Here is an 18835-nt window from a genome sequence, read left to right as displayed (position 1 = left end):
ACATATTTACTCCCAGATCATGCACAAACGAAGTATCATCTGGACAATGTTCCTTCCCAGCCTGGCATGCTAGTGCACCCACTCTAAACCTCCCAGTCTGGAGGATTACTGCACCTTTGCTAACCTTACTTTCTATGGCGACTGGTTATTGCACCCCTAGCTGTGCCTTTGTCTGGTATGTTTTGTAGTAAACCCCGACAGCACCTTCCAGTTTAAAAGGAAACAACGCAGATGACTGTGCTTTCTTGTCTGGAAGGTAAGTGTACCCAAGGTGACCATATCTTTCAATCTGCCAAGTTAATGCACCTAGGGGGACAATTCCACCCAGTCTAAATGGTTACTGGCCCCCAAGTGACCATGTACACGTATCTATAGTGACTGTCCCTTCAAGAAAATTAAGATTCTGAATACATGCTTGCTGTATCTTCATATTTGGTAAGTTACTTTACTCAACATGTAAGGTTACAGCACATATTGTGATTGAGTCTACCAAAGGTGATCACCCCACTGATTCTGGCCAGCTACTATACCCACAGTAATCATGCCTTCAAGTCTGATAGGTTATTGCATACATGGTGACTGTAACTCCCAGTGATATTTTATTGTCCTGCAGTCAAATTCTACATTATATGGAACGTTCTGCGGTGACACGCAACACTCACTCAAACACACTTCATGATGCAACATTCCTGGTTGTAGTCACGAGTATATATTTCAACAAGGAGCCAAGAGGGGAAAAAAGGGGTTTAAGAACAGGGATGCCCTCCACTCAATCAATACCAATAACAAGAACCCTGTACCCCAAACGCCGGATGTTACTGTGTTACTTGGCGCTAATTATTAATCACCTGGAGAGAGCACAACTGTCAATTTCCAGCTAGGCATCCCCTCTTTTGTAGTTGGGTATGCTGAATGCGTCTCATCCAACAACAAATCTTTCCATAGATAAAGGAAATTCCCAAAAGGTTTCAAACTGACAGTCACACAGAGAAAAGACGGTGCCCACTGAGACAGTACACCCAACCACACTTACTACCTGTGAAAAAAGTGTGATGTCACGAGTAGACAGAGAGAATAGATCTGATGTTTTACACAACCCCTTTGTTTGTATGACACCTGCTACCAGGTTTTACACTTGGTAAACATTATAGTACACCAACAAAATAATGGCCTCAGAATATACCCTCCTGCTAATTTTCAGGCTACGGTCTACGTTGGAACAGTTGGAAATGCATAGATAGCAATAAGGCAACCCACGATGTAATAAAGTCAGGCTGTGCGCTATAAAACTGTCAATAGCATAATTTTGGGGGTGGGAGAAGTGAGAAGGACAAATATAAAAAATGTAATTCACTTGCACACTGAGGCGGACAAATATGGCTATTATACGTCTTCTGTTTGCTAAATTCAGACCCCCAGCCAAATTTATAATCCACCAAATAAGCCAGCAACAATAACTGAGGAGGCTGCTCAACTAGCAAACCTCAACCAGAGTTACAGTCTGAAACATTCAGTGCTATTCTACTCATCTGGAGTTCATGGAGTGTACTGAATCATAGACTGAATCTACAATCTAGCGCTTTGAAGTGATTGCAAAGTGGCATGCTTTTAGCACCAAGCAAAGCTCCCTAAATAAACAAATAAGATTTATTTACAAAAAATGGCCACACCTCACTGACACATGATGGTGCTCTCTAAAGACATACCCAGATATTAAATGCGTTCGGTTAAAAAAAATCATGAAGTTTTGGGTTTACACTGTTGCCTGCAACTCAACAATAAGAATAGATTTGCCAAGAACTAAGCCAGTTACAGCAGAAAAATCACTCAAGTGAAAGCTGTGGTGCGATGAAGTAGCTCATCATCCACGAGTTTAGAAAGTTAAAATTCTTTGATACATTCATATGTGCTAAGGGAGCCCTACTCCTCGAGGAATCTTGCATAAGGTCCATCCAAAGGTACCAGCGGAGCCTTATACCCATGACCCTGAACTCAAGAGAGTTTTGTTCAATAAAGCATCCAATTTTGTCCTTCGTAGCCATAATTTCTGATCACTTTCTAGGTGTATCATCCGCACTGTGTGCTTCTTGGTTTTACAGTTTGCTAATTCCTCACAATTAATATAATGGAGCTCCTGGCACGAGTCACAGCGAAAAACTGGGAGGTTGCCTTTCCTAATGCAAGTATGTGCTTGATACCTTTTGCATAGCACTTCTTTTAAGATTGCATTCTTTTCTTGCATGCTAATGTAAGTGACGGTGTGCTGTTCACGTTGACAACTGTCCAAGTCCTCGCACACCAAATCATGCAGCATATGGCAGTCGTCACACCTCTTTCCTATGTCAGCTTTGTCAATTACACAGTCATGCAGTGTATATGCGGCTCCCATGAAAAGATTGATGTAGATCTCGGCACTTGGATTCCCAGTGAAGTCATTTGTTGAGGATCTTGCACCATCCAAATTTTCATAGGCTGACCGCATGCCGTAAATGCCAAGCTTGTTCAGTGAGGCTTCCTTACCATCGTGCCCCACGGGGCAATCACAACTGTCTTTTCCATTACCCATACATCTATGAGACGTAGATACCCCATGCAGGTAATAAGAACCATCGCCACTGGCACTGTACAGTTGCTCAAAGCTCATACCCAAGGGTGGGCCAGGCTCCAAATTTTTACTTCGAACAAACTGATCAGTATTCAGATGCGGATTCTGGGCTAGGATCGCAGGCACATCTGTGTAAATATCACCTTCTAAGTCCTGGAGAATTTGGACCTCTGACTTCATCCTTTGTGCACTCTTCATCTGGGAACCCAGCCTTCTGAGTCTTTCTACACACCCATCCACCCCACCAACATTTTTTCTCCTCTCTTGGATCAAATGGGCAACTGGCACCTTATCTGTACCAAGTCTATTGACTATCTCTGCCAGAATCTCACACTCCAACCTGGCTGCAAAAAAGGAGCATGCCGTTCCGATCAGCTCAGCCATCGAGGGGCGATGGGTCACTTTGAAAAATTGGTCCTCTTCTCTCTTGACATATCCCATCTTCTTCAGGTGTTTGACAATGTCTTCCTCAGAAAAAACAGACTTCAAATTGTGCACATATCCTCCAGAAAACATCTGAAATGAAAGGTATTGTTATTCATGTAGGCCCAGGAAGCACTTTAAGACAACTTGATGGTTTGTCATCCAGAATCTTCAAGTTACATTTGTATGTTTTTTAGCCACTTCAAACACATTGTTACTTACACAGAGTAAAAACATTTAGGGAGCAAGGTTGACCATAACTGCCTCCTACTGCAAGACAACCTGTGCGTTGACTAAAATGCACCCCCTGCACTATCCCAATACCTCTCCACTTTGACCTCGTATACCATTTACTTGACCAGATGTGTGTGCCTCAGGTTTGTAGGGCATTAAGACTCTAAAGAATTTTCTCAGCTTTTTATGAAAAACATGTGCACATTACTAAAAGTCACAAATCTGCATCCACACTTCTCGTTAATCTGTAGCATTTAACAGCTTTATGAAATAAAGTTGAATATTTTACAGATTTATTATCTTAAAATCCTCATCCACAGAAAATCTAAGGATCTGAGGATATATGGTCAATATATCTAATCATTTAACCCTTTAAAGTCCGCCCAAAACCTTTTTCTGCAACATAAATATCTCAAAAAATATTTACTACAAACCACAAAAAGGATCTCTTCAGAAACAATTCTATTTTCATAACCAATTCCCTGCCCACCCTCCACCCCAGAGCAAATGTGTATGAAACTTGACATACAGGAATTTAGCTGAAGGCTCCAAGGGTATGCCATATTTCGTTCTGATTTCTCAAACAAAGGCAACGGTCATCAGCAAGGCAAAACAAGCACTGAAAGCGATCACGATCGATATTGTAAAACCAGGCTGCGTCCATTGGCCATGCTCAGCGATCCGTTCATGTGCTGTTTTGTACTGATCGGGCCATGGCAAACGTTGCCGTCTGCAAAGAGCTTATAAAACCTGGAGAAGGAAATGGCCGTGCCCGCCTGCGGACCAAAGAGCAGAGAGTAGCCAGAGGCATCTGAAAAATGCACGGCAAAGAGCGGGACGGTTCATGGAGGCACGTCTGCGCTGCGAGGGGGCCTGGCCACGAGAGCACACAGCAAAGAATGGTGCACGTGCGCCCGGCATCTGTCTTCAATTACCGCGAGCCCCGACAGCTGGTAATTGAAGAAATATGCCCTTCTGCTGCGTGTGTCCACACGGAATATGCACTAGGCGGAGCTACTGTAACGCATATGGCCTATTGCGTGCTCTCTTGCAAAAACACACGCATGCGAGGCCCAATTGCCATGCAGCTGCCAAAAAGAAGGACGAAAAATCACGAGCAGCCAGGAATCTTTTAGGTAGCTTTTCGGAGACGCTAACTACAGGACTCTTGGGCTCCGCCCACACTGCTACGCAGTGCGACGTAGGCCCGAGCCCTAAAAAGAACTTTTCAATGCTAAGCGAAACTTAAGTGAAGCCAGAGAGTGGCTAATTACCCAACATGTATCGCAAACATGTTTGATCCTCAGAATGCTCACTTGACAATTTTCTGCAAAACATACTTCCTTCAAATCCTAGGTAATTTCCTGGCAAGAAATAACAGTCAACAGCCTTACTGGGTTCAGCCCTTATCTGCAGTTTTAGGTTTCGCTGGGGAACGGAGCTGTAAGCTCCGCCTCCAGAGAAATCTGTAGTTTCTAGTACGGGTGCCTTGAACACGCCCCTCTGCTTCATTGGCTAGCTCCATAAATGGAGGCTAGCCATTGGAACAGAGAGGCGTCCGTCATGGCCGGACCAGATTCGGGGGCGTTCCCGAGAATCTTTGGCTTTTGGCTACGTCATGATACGTCAGCCAAAAGCCGGGAACGCCCCCGAATCTGGTCCGGCCGGGCCGTGCTTGCCGCTGTCCTGCCTTACTCTGTGTCCCTCCTCCCGCCGTCCCCCCTCCCCTCGCTGTCCTGTGCACGTTTCCCGCCGTCCGTGTCCTCTCCCGCCCCCCTCGTCCTCTCCCGCCCCCCCTCCCGCCCCCGTGTCCTCTTCCGACGTTCCTGTCCTCTCCCGCCCCCCGTGTCCTCAAACCGCCCCCCCGCCGCCCCCCCCCCCCCCCCCACCCCCCCCCCTGCTGAATCAGAAATGCCCATTGGTCATCCGGTGCCCCGGCAGGCGAGAAGACAGGAACGGGCCCAAGACTGTCCCAGTGTGCTGAGCAGCTGGTCTGAGAGGCTTGGGAGCGAGGCGGGCGTGTAGGGCCTCGATGGCATGCAAGGCTTAGGCTGTTGGACTGATAAAGGAGGCTGGAGGGTAGAGTCAGGCACTACTCCCGAGAATCCTCGTGCGACACGTCGGTAGAGGGGCTCGAGCCCGCCTGGTCAGTGCTGAGGTGAAGAGGAAGCCGTCCTACCTTCGTTCAGGCGGGCAAAACGTATGTCAGTGATCTGTGTGTACCGCAGCCCTGCTCTCCGCCTCATTCGCTCTCTGCCCCGAGGTGTCATTTCTAGACTGGAAAGTCCTGTTGCACCAGTTCGAGGCAGTGGGAGGCGATGCATACCTGTCCCAGATATGACACTAGATTCCAGCCTGCGTCCCGCACAAGGCCAAGCCTTCGAGGAAACCCGGCAGGCCGCGCCCAGGCCTAGTCCAGACCTGTTGGTATAACGCACACACCCTGAATTCTGGGAATTGTTGTCCGAGAGTTCATGTGCATGGGCTTCAAAGTGAATCTGGTAGTACACAAATAGAGCCATGTATGGTGCGCTAAGCTGTGGCACGTTGTACTAAGCCGAGAGTGTATTTCTGTGTCGGTTGTCATAGGTTAACATATTGCCGCACGTTCAATGCTATGTTACGTTAACATACTATGTTATAACACGGTGTTTTGTTATTTAGCCTTCATTCCAGGTATGCTGGATTCTGTTTACATAATATGTCAGACAATCTTACTATCTAACGTTTATTTTATGTCAAACTATTAATATGTTAACTTAGATTAACTCACTACTTTATGGCATTGTGAGTGTTGTGCTTTTTAAGTTAACAAGGTACAATATGTTAGCAGGTAACGTCACCGTGGGATGTTTTGTTAGTTTAGATTAACATAAATTACACGTGTTTTTCCCTGTGCCCTGCTCCCGCCCCCCTCCCCGTGTGTCCGTTCCGCCCCCCTCCCCGTGTGTCCGTTCCGCCCCCCTCCCCTTTCACTCTCCATTGCTTGTTTCTTCTTTTTTTTCGGGGATTTTGGCTCTTAAGAGAGGGGCTGTTGTGCTGAAGGCCAGACTGGTGTGTCCCCGAAGGCCCGGGGAGTGGACGCAGTGTCTGATTCCCTTTGCCGAGGACTAACTGGATTGCCGGTGTTTGCCGAGTGGATGGCCCCACTGGCTGTCCAAACAGAGCTGTTTGCCAACTGTGAGCATATTGCCGCCTCTGTGAGTCACCCCGTCGCGGCGTGAAAGCAGCACTCTCTTGTTTAGAGGCTGATAATAGCAGCACTCTCTTGTTTAGAGGCTGGGATGAACAATGTCACCTAACGGCACCCGGGAGCATCGTCTGATCATCTCGAGGCAGGGGTCCCCTGTACCCTGGGTTAGAGGCTGGCGCTGGGCGTACCCTTGCATAGGTAATTATATAGCGCTTTCCATACCACGAGAGTGACCTAAAGCGCTTATGCAGAAGCAGAGCATTAGTACCAAACTCATTCATAAGCCAGGACTGACTAGGACCCTGTGCTAGTGAGACAGGGCGAGCAGCTCTCGGCTGGGGAGGTGCTGTCTGAGGTGAGCTCCACAGCACAGAGGCACAAGGGAGACCCTCTCAACAGGAGTGTCAAGAAGAGGTCAGCAACGTTGTGAACTAGTCAGCTAGAGCGACAGCGCCCTCAAAGAGGGACAGACACCAGCGACAGCACCCTGAAAGAGGGGCAGACACCAGCGACAGCACCCTGAAAGAGGGGCAGACACCAGGGACAGCACCCTGAAAGAGGGGCGGACACCAGCGACAGCACCCTGAAAGAGGGGCAGACACCAGGGACAGCACCCTCAAAGAGGGGCAGGCAGCAGGGACAGCACCCTCAAAGAGGGGCAGGCAGCAGGGACAGCAGCCAGACGAAGAGTTGACAACCCTTTTAAACGGGGTCAGAACCGCAGTGGCCCGGAGCAGAGAGACGTATGCGGGGACAGGAAGCGGGAGTAAGCATGAGCACCCACGTGGCCTGGAAGAAGAGGTAAGCAGCACCGAGGACTGGAAGCGAGGGGGGGGGGGGGGGGGGGCAGCACAATTTGTGACGGAGCAAACAGCGGAGCGTCTCGGTCTCAGAGTCTAAGAAATACACTAGAACCTTAGCTCCCATCCACGCGGGACTTTTTAAGAAATATTATTTAAAGCGAGAAAGAGGGTCGAAGGGATTATATGGGATAGTTACAATAAATCTATTTTCAAAAGCTGAACAATGTGCGAGGCCTCGAACAGTGCCAGACATTGATTCCAGCTCGCATTTGTTGGAGCTGTCTTCTTAAGTCGCTTTTTTTTATTTTGTAATCAATGCACTTTCTGCTTAAAATATTTTATATTGAAAGATTTAAGCAGACACGTTTTACTTTGTACTTTTCCCGTTTGTAACGAGTGCCTCCGGGGGCCTCTTCTTGGAGTGTCACGTGTGTGCAAACACCTGTGCCCTCACCTCACGTGCCAGTACGTTTGGGGGCAGAGCTGCTGAGAGAAGCGCCCCGCCATCTCCTTTCAATCTGCCTCGGAACGCCACTGCCTGCCTGTTTATTTTTGTCAATCATGTGGCTTTAAATTATGCTTTCCTAAAAGGAAACAAGGCCAGCAACAAACAGCGAAAGAGAAAGTGGTTCTGCGCAGACAGACACTCACCGGCCGGACTTGGTGATCATCATCTCGGTGCCCCGCTTGTGGAACTGCTCTCAGAGACTTTAGTGGCAACTGGAGTGAAAGACACTGAATTTCTATTACATGTAAAACACAGTAATAGCGAGCTGTTACATAAGTAGAGCACTTCTGCCACTTCAAAGCACTGTAATTTACAGACACTGGTATTACCCAGATCTAGAAGCACTCAGTTTATCGACTTTGGAAGGATGGAAACTGAGTCACCCTGTGTTTGGGGTGAGTCTGAACCATCCCGTGTGGGCTGTAATTGGCTCTGAGAGTCACAGACACCTTCCTCGCCAGACATAGCAGGGAGATAGTCAGAGGTCCGTTCATCCTAGGGGTGATGGGGAACAGAAAGGAAACAAGCTAGAGAGAAGGGTCATGGTGGTAGAGGTCGGAGCCCCCATGTAGTAGGGTCCCAGTAGGGTCACGCATAAGAACCAATGCACAGTTCTAGAACTGGAGTAGGGTAAACCAGTCCCCATGGGTAATGTATACAAACCAGCCGAGTAATGTAGCAAACAAGCAAGTCAGAGGACTTTCCCTCAGAGGACTTTTCCACCCAAGGTTGTGTATTTTTTTGGAAATTAATTAAATTAATCTACACTATTAATTTGATAAATCGTGCTTCTAAGTATTTTGGGCCGCTGCATAGAGCCCTAATTAATGTGCGTCTATGCAAAAACGTGCGGGCCTTATTTATGTCCTCCTCTGTGATAAGGCACTGCACGTCTTATTGGTCACTGAAACATGACTTTCTGGCACTTCTAAGCCAGTGACTGAAATGGCGATCCCTTTGGGATATAAAATATGTAATCCGGTTTGCCTTAATGAGGGGTGGTGGCATCGCAACTGTAAACTAACAGGACTACAATTTACTAACCATCATAAAGGCAACATCATGTACAGTCAGATATTACAAAGGGCTCCAGGAGAACGTTGCCATCTATTTATGAGACCCGCTCAGTAAAGGCAGGCGGATGCAGTGTGAGAAGATTCAGTGCAAATAACGCCTTTAATCATGGCAGCTGTAACGTGAAGGATGGTTGTATGCAGCCTGTCAGTTGGACTTTCCTCCCAGGAGCTGGAACCAAGCTCCAGCCTGACCACGTATGCTGGAGATAGGGAGCGCACATTATAAGGCTTGTCAACAAGAAGTCTTTGGTTTGATCAGGTGAAGCACCTTCACAAACACCAATGCACTGGAGTTAATTTGAGAAAGAGTAACAGCTCACGCCATAAAAACAGTGACAACAAAGGCAACTCTGTTCTCAGGAGTGCCCCTCCTGAAACATTGTAGAGCGGCAAAATAGCAAATTAATCTCTACAGATTTTTCTGAAGTAGTAGTATGGGTAATTAACGTCCTAGAAACTCTGTATAAACTCTGAATAATTATTTGTTGACAAAACCACAAAGCAGGTCTCTTCCTCCTTGTTTCGAATAGTCTATGCACCGAAAGGGTTATTGGTGTGCTTACAGAGCTAAACATCGAAGAAACAAATTTAAAAATAAATAACCATTAATCGGTGTAACAATTTAAAGAACATGATCAAGTGACCTGACATTTTAAATCGAGATCTTCCATCACACCATACTCTCTCATCTAATCTTGGGTTTTCGCCATATGGATGCTCCGAGTGTCAGGTGCATCCGTGAGACCCCCGCTGCATCCCGTCTGTTATTCAGCTCCAGCCCCTGCCGAGCCTCAGCCAGGCTCCCTTCCAACCCTCTCATCCTATCCTTCTCACATCTCCTTCACTTCGTCCCTCCTTCTCTCCACTACCCGGTTTCACTCAGCCATTCTTCCCTCTGCAGCCAGCTTGTCCGGCCCCCTTCCTTCAGCTCTCCTGACGTTTCTTCTCTTCATCTCCTCCCTCGTCTCCCCCTTCCATTCCGGCCCCTTCCCTTCGTACCCACTTCCTACGACCCTCCCTATCCCTACACCCAATAACTCTATCACTCCTCGTCCTTGTATACCACATCCACCATCCGTCCTTGGCGCCCCACCCCCCTCCCTACGACCCCCTCGTCCCTCCTTCACCTCATCTCTTTTTGCCCGCCATCCCCCATTCACAGCATAATCTGAAAAAAGTGTTGGCAGAATGTGAGGTGGGGAGCAAGAAGGGGGAAGGAAGGGAGAGAATCGGGTGCTAGAAAAGTTTACGCTATATAAAACTGCATTAAGTAAAATAAATACTTGCACCCATTCACAGCATTATCTGAAAAGGTGTGGGCAGAAGGTGAGGTGGGGAGCTAGAAGGGGGAAGGAAGGGAGAGAATCGGGTGCTAGAAAAACTCGAGGAAGATTACTTCATATCATTTTTTACACCTCGTTTTATTTTATTCTAATTGTAACAGATCTTTGTGTATAGTGCAGAGTAGTGAGTGTGCAGAGTAGTGAGTGTGCAGAGTAGTGAGTGTGCAGAGTAGTGAGTGTGCAGAGTAGTGAGTGTGCAGAGTAGTGAGTGCTAGAGAGTGCAGAGTGACTAGGGAGTGCTAGAGAGTGCAGAGTGACTAGGGAGTGCTAGAGAGTGCAGAGTGACTAGGGAGTGCTAGGGAGTGCAGAGTGACTAGCTAGGGAGTGCAGAGGGAGTGCAGAGTGACTAGCTAGGGAGTGCAGAGGGAGTGCAGAGTGACTAGCTAGGGAGTGCAGAGTGACTAGGGAGTGCAGAGTGACTAGGGAGTGCAGAGGGAGTGCAGAGTGACTAGGGAGTGCAGAGGGAGTGCAGAGTGACTAGGGAGTGCAGAGGGAGTGCAGAGTGACTAGGGAGTGCAGAGGGAGTGCAGAGTGACTAGGGAGTGCTAGAGAGTGCAGAGTGACTAGGGAGTGCTAGAGAGTGCAGAGTGACTAGGGAGTGCTAGAGAGTGCAGAGTGACTAGGGAGTGCTAGAGAGTGCAGAGTGACTAGGGAGTGCTAGAGAGTGCAGAGTGACTAGGGAGTGCTAGAGAGTGCAGAGTGACTAGGGAGTGCAGAGTGACTAGGGAGTGCTAGGGAGTGCAGAGTGACTAGGGAGTGCAGAGTGACTAGGGAGTGCAGAGTGACTAGGGAGTGCAGAGTGACTAGGGAGTGCAGAGGGAGTGCAGAGTGACTAGCTAGGGAGTGCAGAGGGAGTGCAGAGTGACTAGCTAGGGAGTGCAGAGGGAGTGCAGAGTGACTAGGGAGTGCAGAGTGACTAGGGAGTGCAGAGGGAGTGCAGAGTGACTAGGGAGTGCAGAGGGAGTGCAGAGTGACTAGGGAGTGCAGAGTGACTAGGGAGTGAAGAGTGACTAGGGGGTGCAGAGGGAGTGCAGAGTGACTAGCTAGGGAGTGCAGAGTGACTAGCTAGGGAGTGCAGAGGGATTGCAGAGTGACTAGCTAGGGAGTGCAGAGGGAGTGCAGAGTGACTGCCGAGATTAAGCTAATGGCAATGTAAATGACAATGCCATTTATTTATCTGTTTTCAAAACCAACACATAAATACAAATGTTGTCATTTACAATGCCAATAGCTCTAACTTTTCCAAAGGCGAAACCATTGCATTGTAAATGCTTGTTTCACTCTGCAACAGGCTTGCTAATTTTGGCTTCGGTTTTTTAATCACCTCAGTACTTTGCAAACGATTTGAAAGTAACCTTCATTTTAAGAATTCATTATGGGTCATTCTTGTATGACTGGTGGTGTTAGCTTGAGCCTCAGAATGTATTTATGTTAGCCTTTGGATTGCACTATGACAGTTTCTTTATATCCTAAATTATGTTTATTCCCACTGATGCCTGTCTTTCTGAACCCCATATACTCTTACAACAAATGTATCTGCTTCCGGTCACACTGTCCCCTCATCTTTCCTCAGACACCCCCTTTCAACACGGACATATTTACAACTTAATTACAGCACTATCCCAACAGGTGGTTGAGTTTTATCTTCCTAGCATCTACAGCTGCAGAGCCACTCTATCTATGTCAGACCGACCTCGCACTACAACATAGTTACGAACTCAAGGGGAAACGCAAAAACGTCTGCCAGGGCTGGAAATCTTGGAAACTTTCAGCCATAGTTTTGGTCCCAAAGATAGCCAGAGGCCATTGTGTTTATTCTCAATTATTCAGTGCTATTATAAGCTATGTAAACTGTGCTAGGCTCCTAGGCTCACCCCGTTTACAAGTGTTACAAGTTTAAGTTGGTGACTGCAATCCTGATCATGCCAGCAGGTCATGGTGAAGAATGAATCTACATATCCAATAAAGAGTCCTGCGTCAAGTTTGTTAAAGGCAGACATGACCATCAGATCAGTCGGACCCCTTCTTTTAGGCACAATTCAGTGCCAAGTGTTTAAACACTTGGAATTTCATTTTCCCCGTCTGGAAGGACAATACAGTCAACATTGCAACTGCCTGTGTGCAGGCCTCAGGCTGCCTTGGAGAGTTCCAACAAGATTCTCGATCAACTCTCCCAGTTTAGAGTTTATTGGGCCAACCACACCCAGCAAGTCAGCCTCATGCATTTTTGTTGACTGTAACACACGTGTGGTCTGGTCAGAATCGTCTGTGTGTACCACTATTCTCTGCACTGGAAGAAATTGGACACTTTTCTTGCCACATCTTTATGTGAACTACAAGGCCCCTAAAAGTGCAGTATTGTTTATAGAGGATATGCTAATAAATAGAACTTTTACTATCTCCTTTGACCTGAAAATAGGTCTTTATAAATAGCTACCTTAAAGGTAGGAAGCAGTTTAAGCTTCTAGTTCTAAACCGTTTTTTTAGGTTACTCCTCTCTCTACGTACTAGTCAATCTTCACAAACCATCTAAGTAGTGACATCTGATCAGTGTACATATGTGCTACTTCAATAACAATTAATAAGAGACTCTAAAAGTTTCTGTACTCTTTTTGATTAATCCGTAACCCAACAATGCACCAAACAGTCATTGCCTAGGAATGTGGCACTCTTGACATGAGAGTGCTTGTCTTGCTCTGTAAGGTGCCTTAGCAATGCCATCAGCCCGAGGAAGTCAAACAACTATATTAGTGATTTAATCCCTCACCTTACAGCTCACAAGCTCCACAGCAGACATTAGCTTCACGTCAGTTCTCATTGATCTTACTATTTAAGAATATGGATTATTCCCTCACACATAAATTGCACCAAGATCTATAAATCACCCATGTCCGTGAATGCCTACAACTCTGAGCGGAGGTATTACTGATGCATCACAATAGTCCTTTTCTCGTTTTTTTACGGAGGCAAGATGGCCGCCATGCTGCTGTAGAGAGCAGTCGCATTCATTCCTTCTCCTGGACCCAGGGATTAAATGGCTGGATGTAGGAGTAAAATATGCTGATTTTCCGAGGTATACTCTGCGCTAAAGGAGGTACTAAAGGAGGTACTGGCATCAAAGCATTGCAAAAGGTGCTTACAACTCTGAGACTCTATTATTGTGAACATTTTAAGAAAACGCTTGTTTATGGTATCACTACAGCCTTAAGGATGTCGCAACGCACAGGCACGATACCAAAGACCACGCTGAGTAAACGTGCAACAACGACTACTGCATCAAGTGGCGCTGCCCAAAAAATGCAGTCCAAGAAAAGTGAGAAATCAATGAAGGATAAAGAAAAAGCCGACTAAGGCCGAGTCTAAAGCAGCAATACAAGTAACACAAACCGAGACTCCTGGAGTCAAAGGGCAGGTACAACAGAGGCGCTCTCATTCGGAAAGCGGAGCAGCAAAACATGCGATCACTGTACCTACCTCCAGTAGAGATCTGCGGCAATCCACGGTCACTGAGGCATTTGCGGGGAGAAACCAACATGTAATCTCGGCCGCCGGAGGTGCTTCAGAACTAAACGCAAAGCTGAACGCGGAAACTGTGCTCGCTGACCGCGAGGACGCAAGTACGGCGGTTGCTAGGCAACCAGGGCTTGAGACGCCTACGCTTCTAGCGGGAGCCGCGCAAGGAGCGGAGAATACTGCGAAGGCTGGCGAGGACGCTAACACAGGCAAGGACGATAATGCAGGCGAAGAAGCTGGTACAGAGACGGCGAATAGTACCAGTAAGCCTAGCAATGGACAGCCGAAGGAACAGACTGAAACGGTAAATACTAATAATGCTCAAATGCTTGAAGCACTGTTGGAAGTAAACCTAGCGCCAACACCTGTGGATAGGAGCGTAATGGCACAATCTAACTGGGGAAGTATGAAAAGCATTCATAGCCACACAACGAAGGGGGCTAAAGGGAGGAGAGTACGTTCCCCCGAGGGGGAAAAATTCTACTCAGTGACTGAGGGCTCAGATTCTTCACTGTTGGGGTCAGAGGAGGAGGAGGGTACTACCACAGATCTTTCATCAGGGACAGAGTCAGAAAGATCTCTCTCTAGTGAACACAGGAATAAGGAAACACAAAAGAGAAGAAGAAGAACTATGATAAGGCGCGACAGAGAGATGGACAGAGCAGCGACAAGCACAAATCGGAAACTGCTATGGGATTATGGTAGTGCTTCCAAAATGTATCAGGAACAAGATCTGGGCGTCGCACCTGAGAGTTACCCCTTAAATGCTTCCGATGACTTAAATGATATCCCGCCTCAAGCAACTTTGGATGGTATGTTTTCTATGCTGAAGCAAATGCACTTAGAGGCTCGCTTAGAAAGCAGACGAGCAAGGCAGGACACTAAGAAAATACAAGCAAGCATTAGGAAAATGAATAGAAAATATGTGGAAGTGGAAAGCAGAGTGGAACAAGTTGAAGAAAGAACTGGAAGGCTTGAGGACAAAGTCACAGACTGGCAGAATGCAAGAACAGAGCAAGGGAAGGTGATTGAGGACTTACAGTGGAAGCTGGAAGATTTTGAGAATCGCCAAAGGCGGAATAATCTTCGCTTTTTAGGCCTAGAGGAAGGACTGGAAGGGAAGGACCCGAGGGGGTTTATGATTAAACTACTAAAAGATGCATATCCAGAGGCACAGTGGCAGTGGGAACTTGAAGTACAGAGAGCGCACAGATTCCCACTGACGCAGAAGGGAGGAAGAGGCAGTAATCAAAATGGTCTACCTAGGGCAATGCTTGTCTTTTTTGGGAATTTTTTGGCTAGGCAGGAAATTATGGAGACTGCAAGACCAGACAGGAAAAAAATCAGTTGAAGGGATTACATTTTTTACGAGGCCTGATTTTTGCCACACGACCGTGGAAAGGAGGTGGAAACTTAGACAGCTTATCACCCCTTTCCAACGCCAGGGCTCTGAAGCATACTTGATGTACCCATCTAAGCTAAAAGTTGTTACAAGGGGACGCATCAGAATGTTTTTCTCGGAAGTAAAAGCAGGTGAATATCTTGCAGAGATTACAGAGTCTCAGAAAGACAGGAAGGGCAAGGAATCAGAACCAGCATAAGATGCATATGGAAAATACTAGGTATATTGTATATTGAACATGGTAACACGGGTAACTAGGGCGGGAGAAGGAAAGCGACACTACAGCAGTGAGCAGTCACACATAGGTCAAAATTGACCTATTTGCCTGTAACAGGGGGGGGTTAGCAAGGGGAGGGGGGGCAAGGGGGGGTTGGGGGAGGGGGGGGCAGGAAGGTGGTGGTAAAGAGATAAGGGTATATTCAGCACAAAATAAGAAATTATGTAGACACACAAAGGTGGCAGTAAAAAATCTAGAGGAATTCGTTTGTGGGCTCTTTTACAAAAGCAGATGGCAATAAGAATTGCTACGATTAACATCTGTGGTCTGAATGACGGTGGGAAAAGGCAGAAAGTAGCGGCCATGTGCAGATTATTAAAATTAGATTTTATATGTCTTCAGGAAACACATGTGAGAGGGAAGGATAGGTATCTTATGGATCAGTTAGGGTTCGAAGTTTTAGCACACACGCAGCAAGATGCTAAAACAAAAGGAGTGGCCATACTGGCAAAAAAAGGATTGATGGTAGTAAAGAGAAAGAAGGAAGACGTTGATGGTAGATGGGCGATGATAGAAGGAGAGATAGCCGGATGCTGTTACACAATTGTTTCTGTATATGGCTCTAATGAAGATGAACCTGATTTATTTGATTTTTTAGATACCGAACTGTCACTATGGTCAGAACCAATAATTTTGTGCGGAGATTTCAATATCAATGGTTTAACAGGGTTGGGTATGATGGGAGGGGGGATGAAGGGAGATCGCAAGAAGAGAACAAGAAAGGCCATCGTTAATCTAATGAATAATAATGCGTTAGTAGATGTTTGGTCGGCATATAATCCTACGGGGACAGGTAGCACTTTCTATTCTGCCCCCCATAAAAGTATAGCCAGACTGGATTATTTCTTAGTCTCTAGTCCCTTAGTACCAGAAGTGAAAATAGAAATGTTACCTCGGGTTTCCTCAGACCACAATCCATTGGTGTTGACCATCTCCCAGAACCGTAGTACTAGTCGCAAAGAATATAATTGGACATTCGAAAGGGGGCTGCTCAAAGAAGATGACTATGTCAGTAGAATGAAGGCATGGATTACACAGTTCTTGGAGGCCAACAGAGGCACGGCAACTACAGGCATGGTTTGGGATGCATTCAAAGCAGGGATAAGGGGGGAAACACTGGCTTACACTCTACACAGGAGCAAAATGGAGAAAATGGAATTAGCTAGTAGGCTACAGGATTTAAGGAACTTAGAACAACAGCTTATTCAGTTGGTTACGAATCAAGAACCTCTTGAGCAGATTTTATTAGAAATAGAATTGAAAAAGGCAGAGACTGGGGAAAGATTGGCTAATAAAGCAGCAGCTAATTATTTAGCAAAAAAGGAAAAGTGTTATGAATTCAACGAGAGGGTTGGACATATGCTAGCAGTGCGTACTAGACAAGACCTGGCAGCCGGGGAAATCAAAGAAATCAAGAATAAAGGGGGGAAGGTTGTAACCAAGGTGGAAGATGTGAGGGAGGTGTTTAGAGAGTTTTATTCAGAACTTTATGACCAGGACGTGAGAAGTAAGGAAGAGGAAATAGAGGATTACTTGGCTGGTATCCCTCACAAGGAATTGACTCTGGAGGATAAAGAGGCTCTGGAGTCGCCACTAACACTGGGTGAAATACATAATGCAGTATTGAAACTTCCCTCGGGTAAGGCCGCGGGACCTGACCAGATACCGGCAGAATTTTATAGGACGTTTTGGGACACATTGGGGATAGATATGTTAGAAATTTTAAGGCATGCACAGACAGGGGAAAATACACCACAATCATGGGCCGGTGCAAGTATTGTAGTTATTTTGAAAAAGAATAAACCGCATTTGGATCCTGGCTCTTATAGGCCAATTACGCTCATGAACGCGGATGCAAAAATATACTCCAAGGCTCTTTCACAAAGGCTTAGCAGGGTAATTGAGGGGTTGGTATATACAACACAACATGGTTTCATACCGGGTAAAGGGACTACGGAACACATAAGGAGGATGGTTACCATATTGGATGTTACGGGAACTGCAGGAGACCCTGCCTCGGCCATCTTCTTGGATGCAGAGAAGGCCTTTGACAGGGTCTCCTGGTGTTATCTGTGGAAAGCCTTGGAGTGGTTTGGGATAGGAACAGGTTATATAGAGGCTATAAAGGCGCTATATATAGCTCCAACAGCTAAGGTGAGGATTAATAGAGGGTATACAGAGGACATACGTATAAAGCGCGGTACAAGACAGGGTTGCCCGGCTTCACCACTGCTATTCGCCCTATATTTAGATTCTTTTCTGCGACGATTAGAAGGAAACCCAAATATTCTCCCGATTGGATTACACGGCCATGCATATAAGACACTTGCATACGCGGATGACGTGGCAGTGGTTACACCAGATCCAGGGTTAGCTATTATAGAAATCGAACAGGAGGCTGCACTTTTTGGCACATTTTCAGGTTATTCATTAAATAAAGGAAAAACACAAATAATACAAAACAACTGGGTAAACTATCATGATATAAGAATAGCACCTGAAGTTACATACTTAGGGGTGAAGATTACAGCCGAATTAGATAGATTAGTAGAAATCAATATGAGCCCGCTGTTGGAAAAAATTAAAACAAACACAGAAAGAATGAACAATTTACACCTGACCTTAATGGGCCGAATTAATGTCATCAAAATGGTAACATTTCCCAAAGTTTTGTTTTTATTTAGATCCATACCCGTATTTTTTGAAAATGTTTGGTTCAGTAAGTTAGAATCGATTTTGAATAAATTCATTTGGGTTAAAGGGAAAACAAGAAGAGACTATAGACACTTAACGGTAGATAGAGAAAAAGGGGGTTGGGGTGCACCGGATTTCAGGCTCTACTATTGGGCTGCTGTACTACAATATAGTAGGGTGTTAATAGGCGGGGGAGGTTTGGAACATCTAACGGGCACCGAGGCAGGATTACCTAATGTTTATGCCTTATTATTGGGGGAGGAAGTTGAGAATGGGTTCCTAAATACAACTGAATTCACGTATTTCAAACACACGAGATTTAAGACTCTGAAAGCAGTATATAGGGTGTGGAAAGGAGTGGCTAAAAAATTTGGGCTAGGTAGATTTAATAATTATACAAGATTATATACAAATAGCTCACTGCCGAGGGAGATTTTTAAGGATGCCACTATGTATGATTGGCATAATAAAGGCATAGTGCAAATAGGGAACTTACTGGATAGGCAGGGCAATATCCTGCAGTTTGGGGCACTCAAAGTAAAATTTGGATTAGAGCATAATAGTTTCTATAAATATCTCCAAGTGAGGAGTTTTCTAACACAAAAACAAGGTGGCCCGGCAGGGTTGGGACAATGCAAAATTATGGATTATATAGAAACAACTAGCAAATGTACGATAAGACATCTTTATGCAGAATTGAAAGAAAACAAATCAGATGAAAGGGCAAAATTTTCACAAAAATGGATGGAAAAATTGGGGTCAGG

At 46.0% G+C, this 18835-nt stretch overlaps 1 protein-coding gene across 1 annotated transcript in view; it reads right to left on the bottom strand.

Moving 5' to 3' along the window:
* Positions 1-1309: 1309 nt before the first annotated feature.
* The window catches only part of SPATA2L (spermatogenesis associated 2 like), a 43602-nt gene continuing 26076 nt past the window's right edge, over positions 1310-18835 (bottom strand). Inside the window, exon 4 of the mRNA XM_086945792.1 lies at positions 1310-3121. Coding sequence (XP_086801918.1) covers positions 1973-3121 — 1149 coding nt within the window. The 3' untranslated portion in view covers positions 1310-1972. The remainder of the gene's footprint in view (positions 3122-18835) is intronic.

Source organism: Lissotriton vulgaris, chromosome 12, assembly GCF_964263255.1.
Source record: "Lissotriton vulgaris chromosome 12, aLisVul1.2, whole genome shotgun sequence".
Lineage (NCBI taxonomy): Eukaryota > Metazoa > Chordata > Amphibia > Caudata > Salamandridae > Lissotriton > Lissotriton vulgaris.
This window is presented reverse-complemented; position numbering and strand designations above follow the sequence as displayed.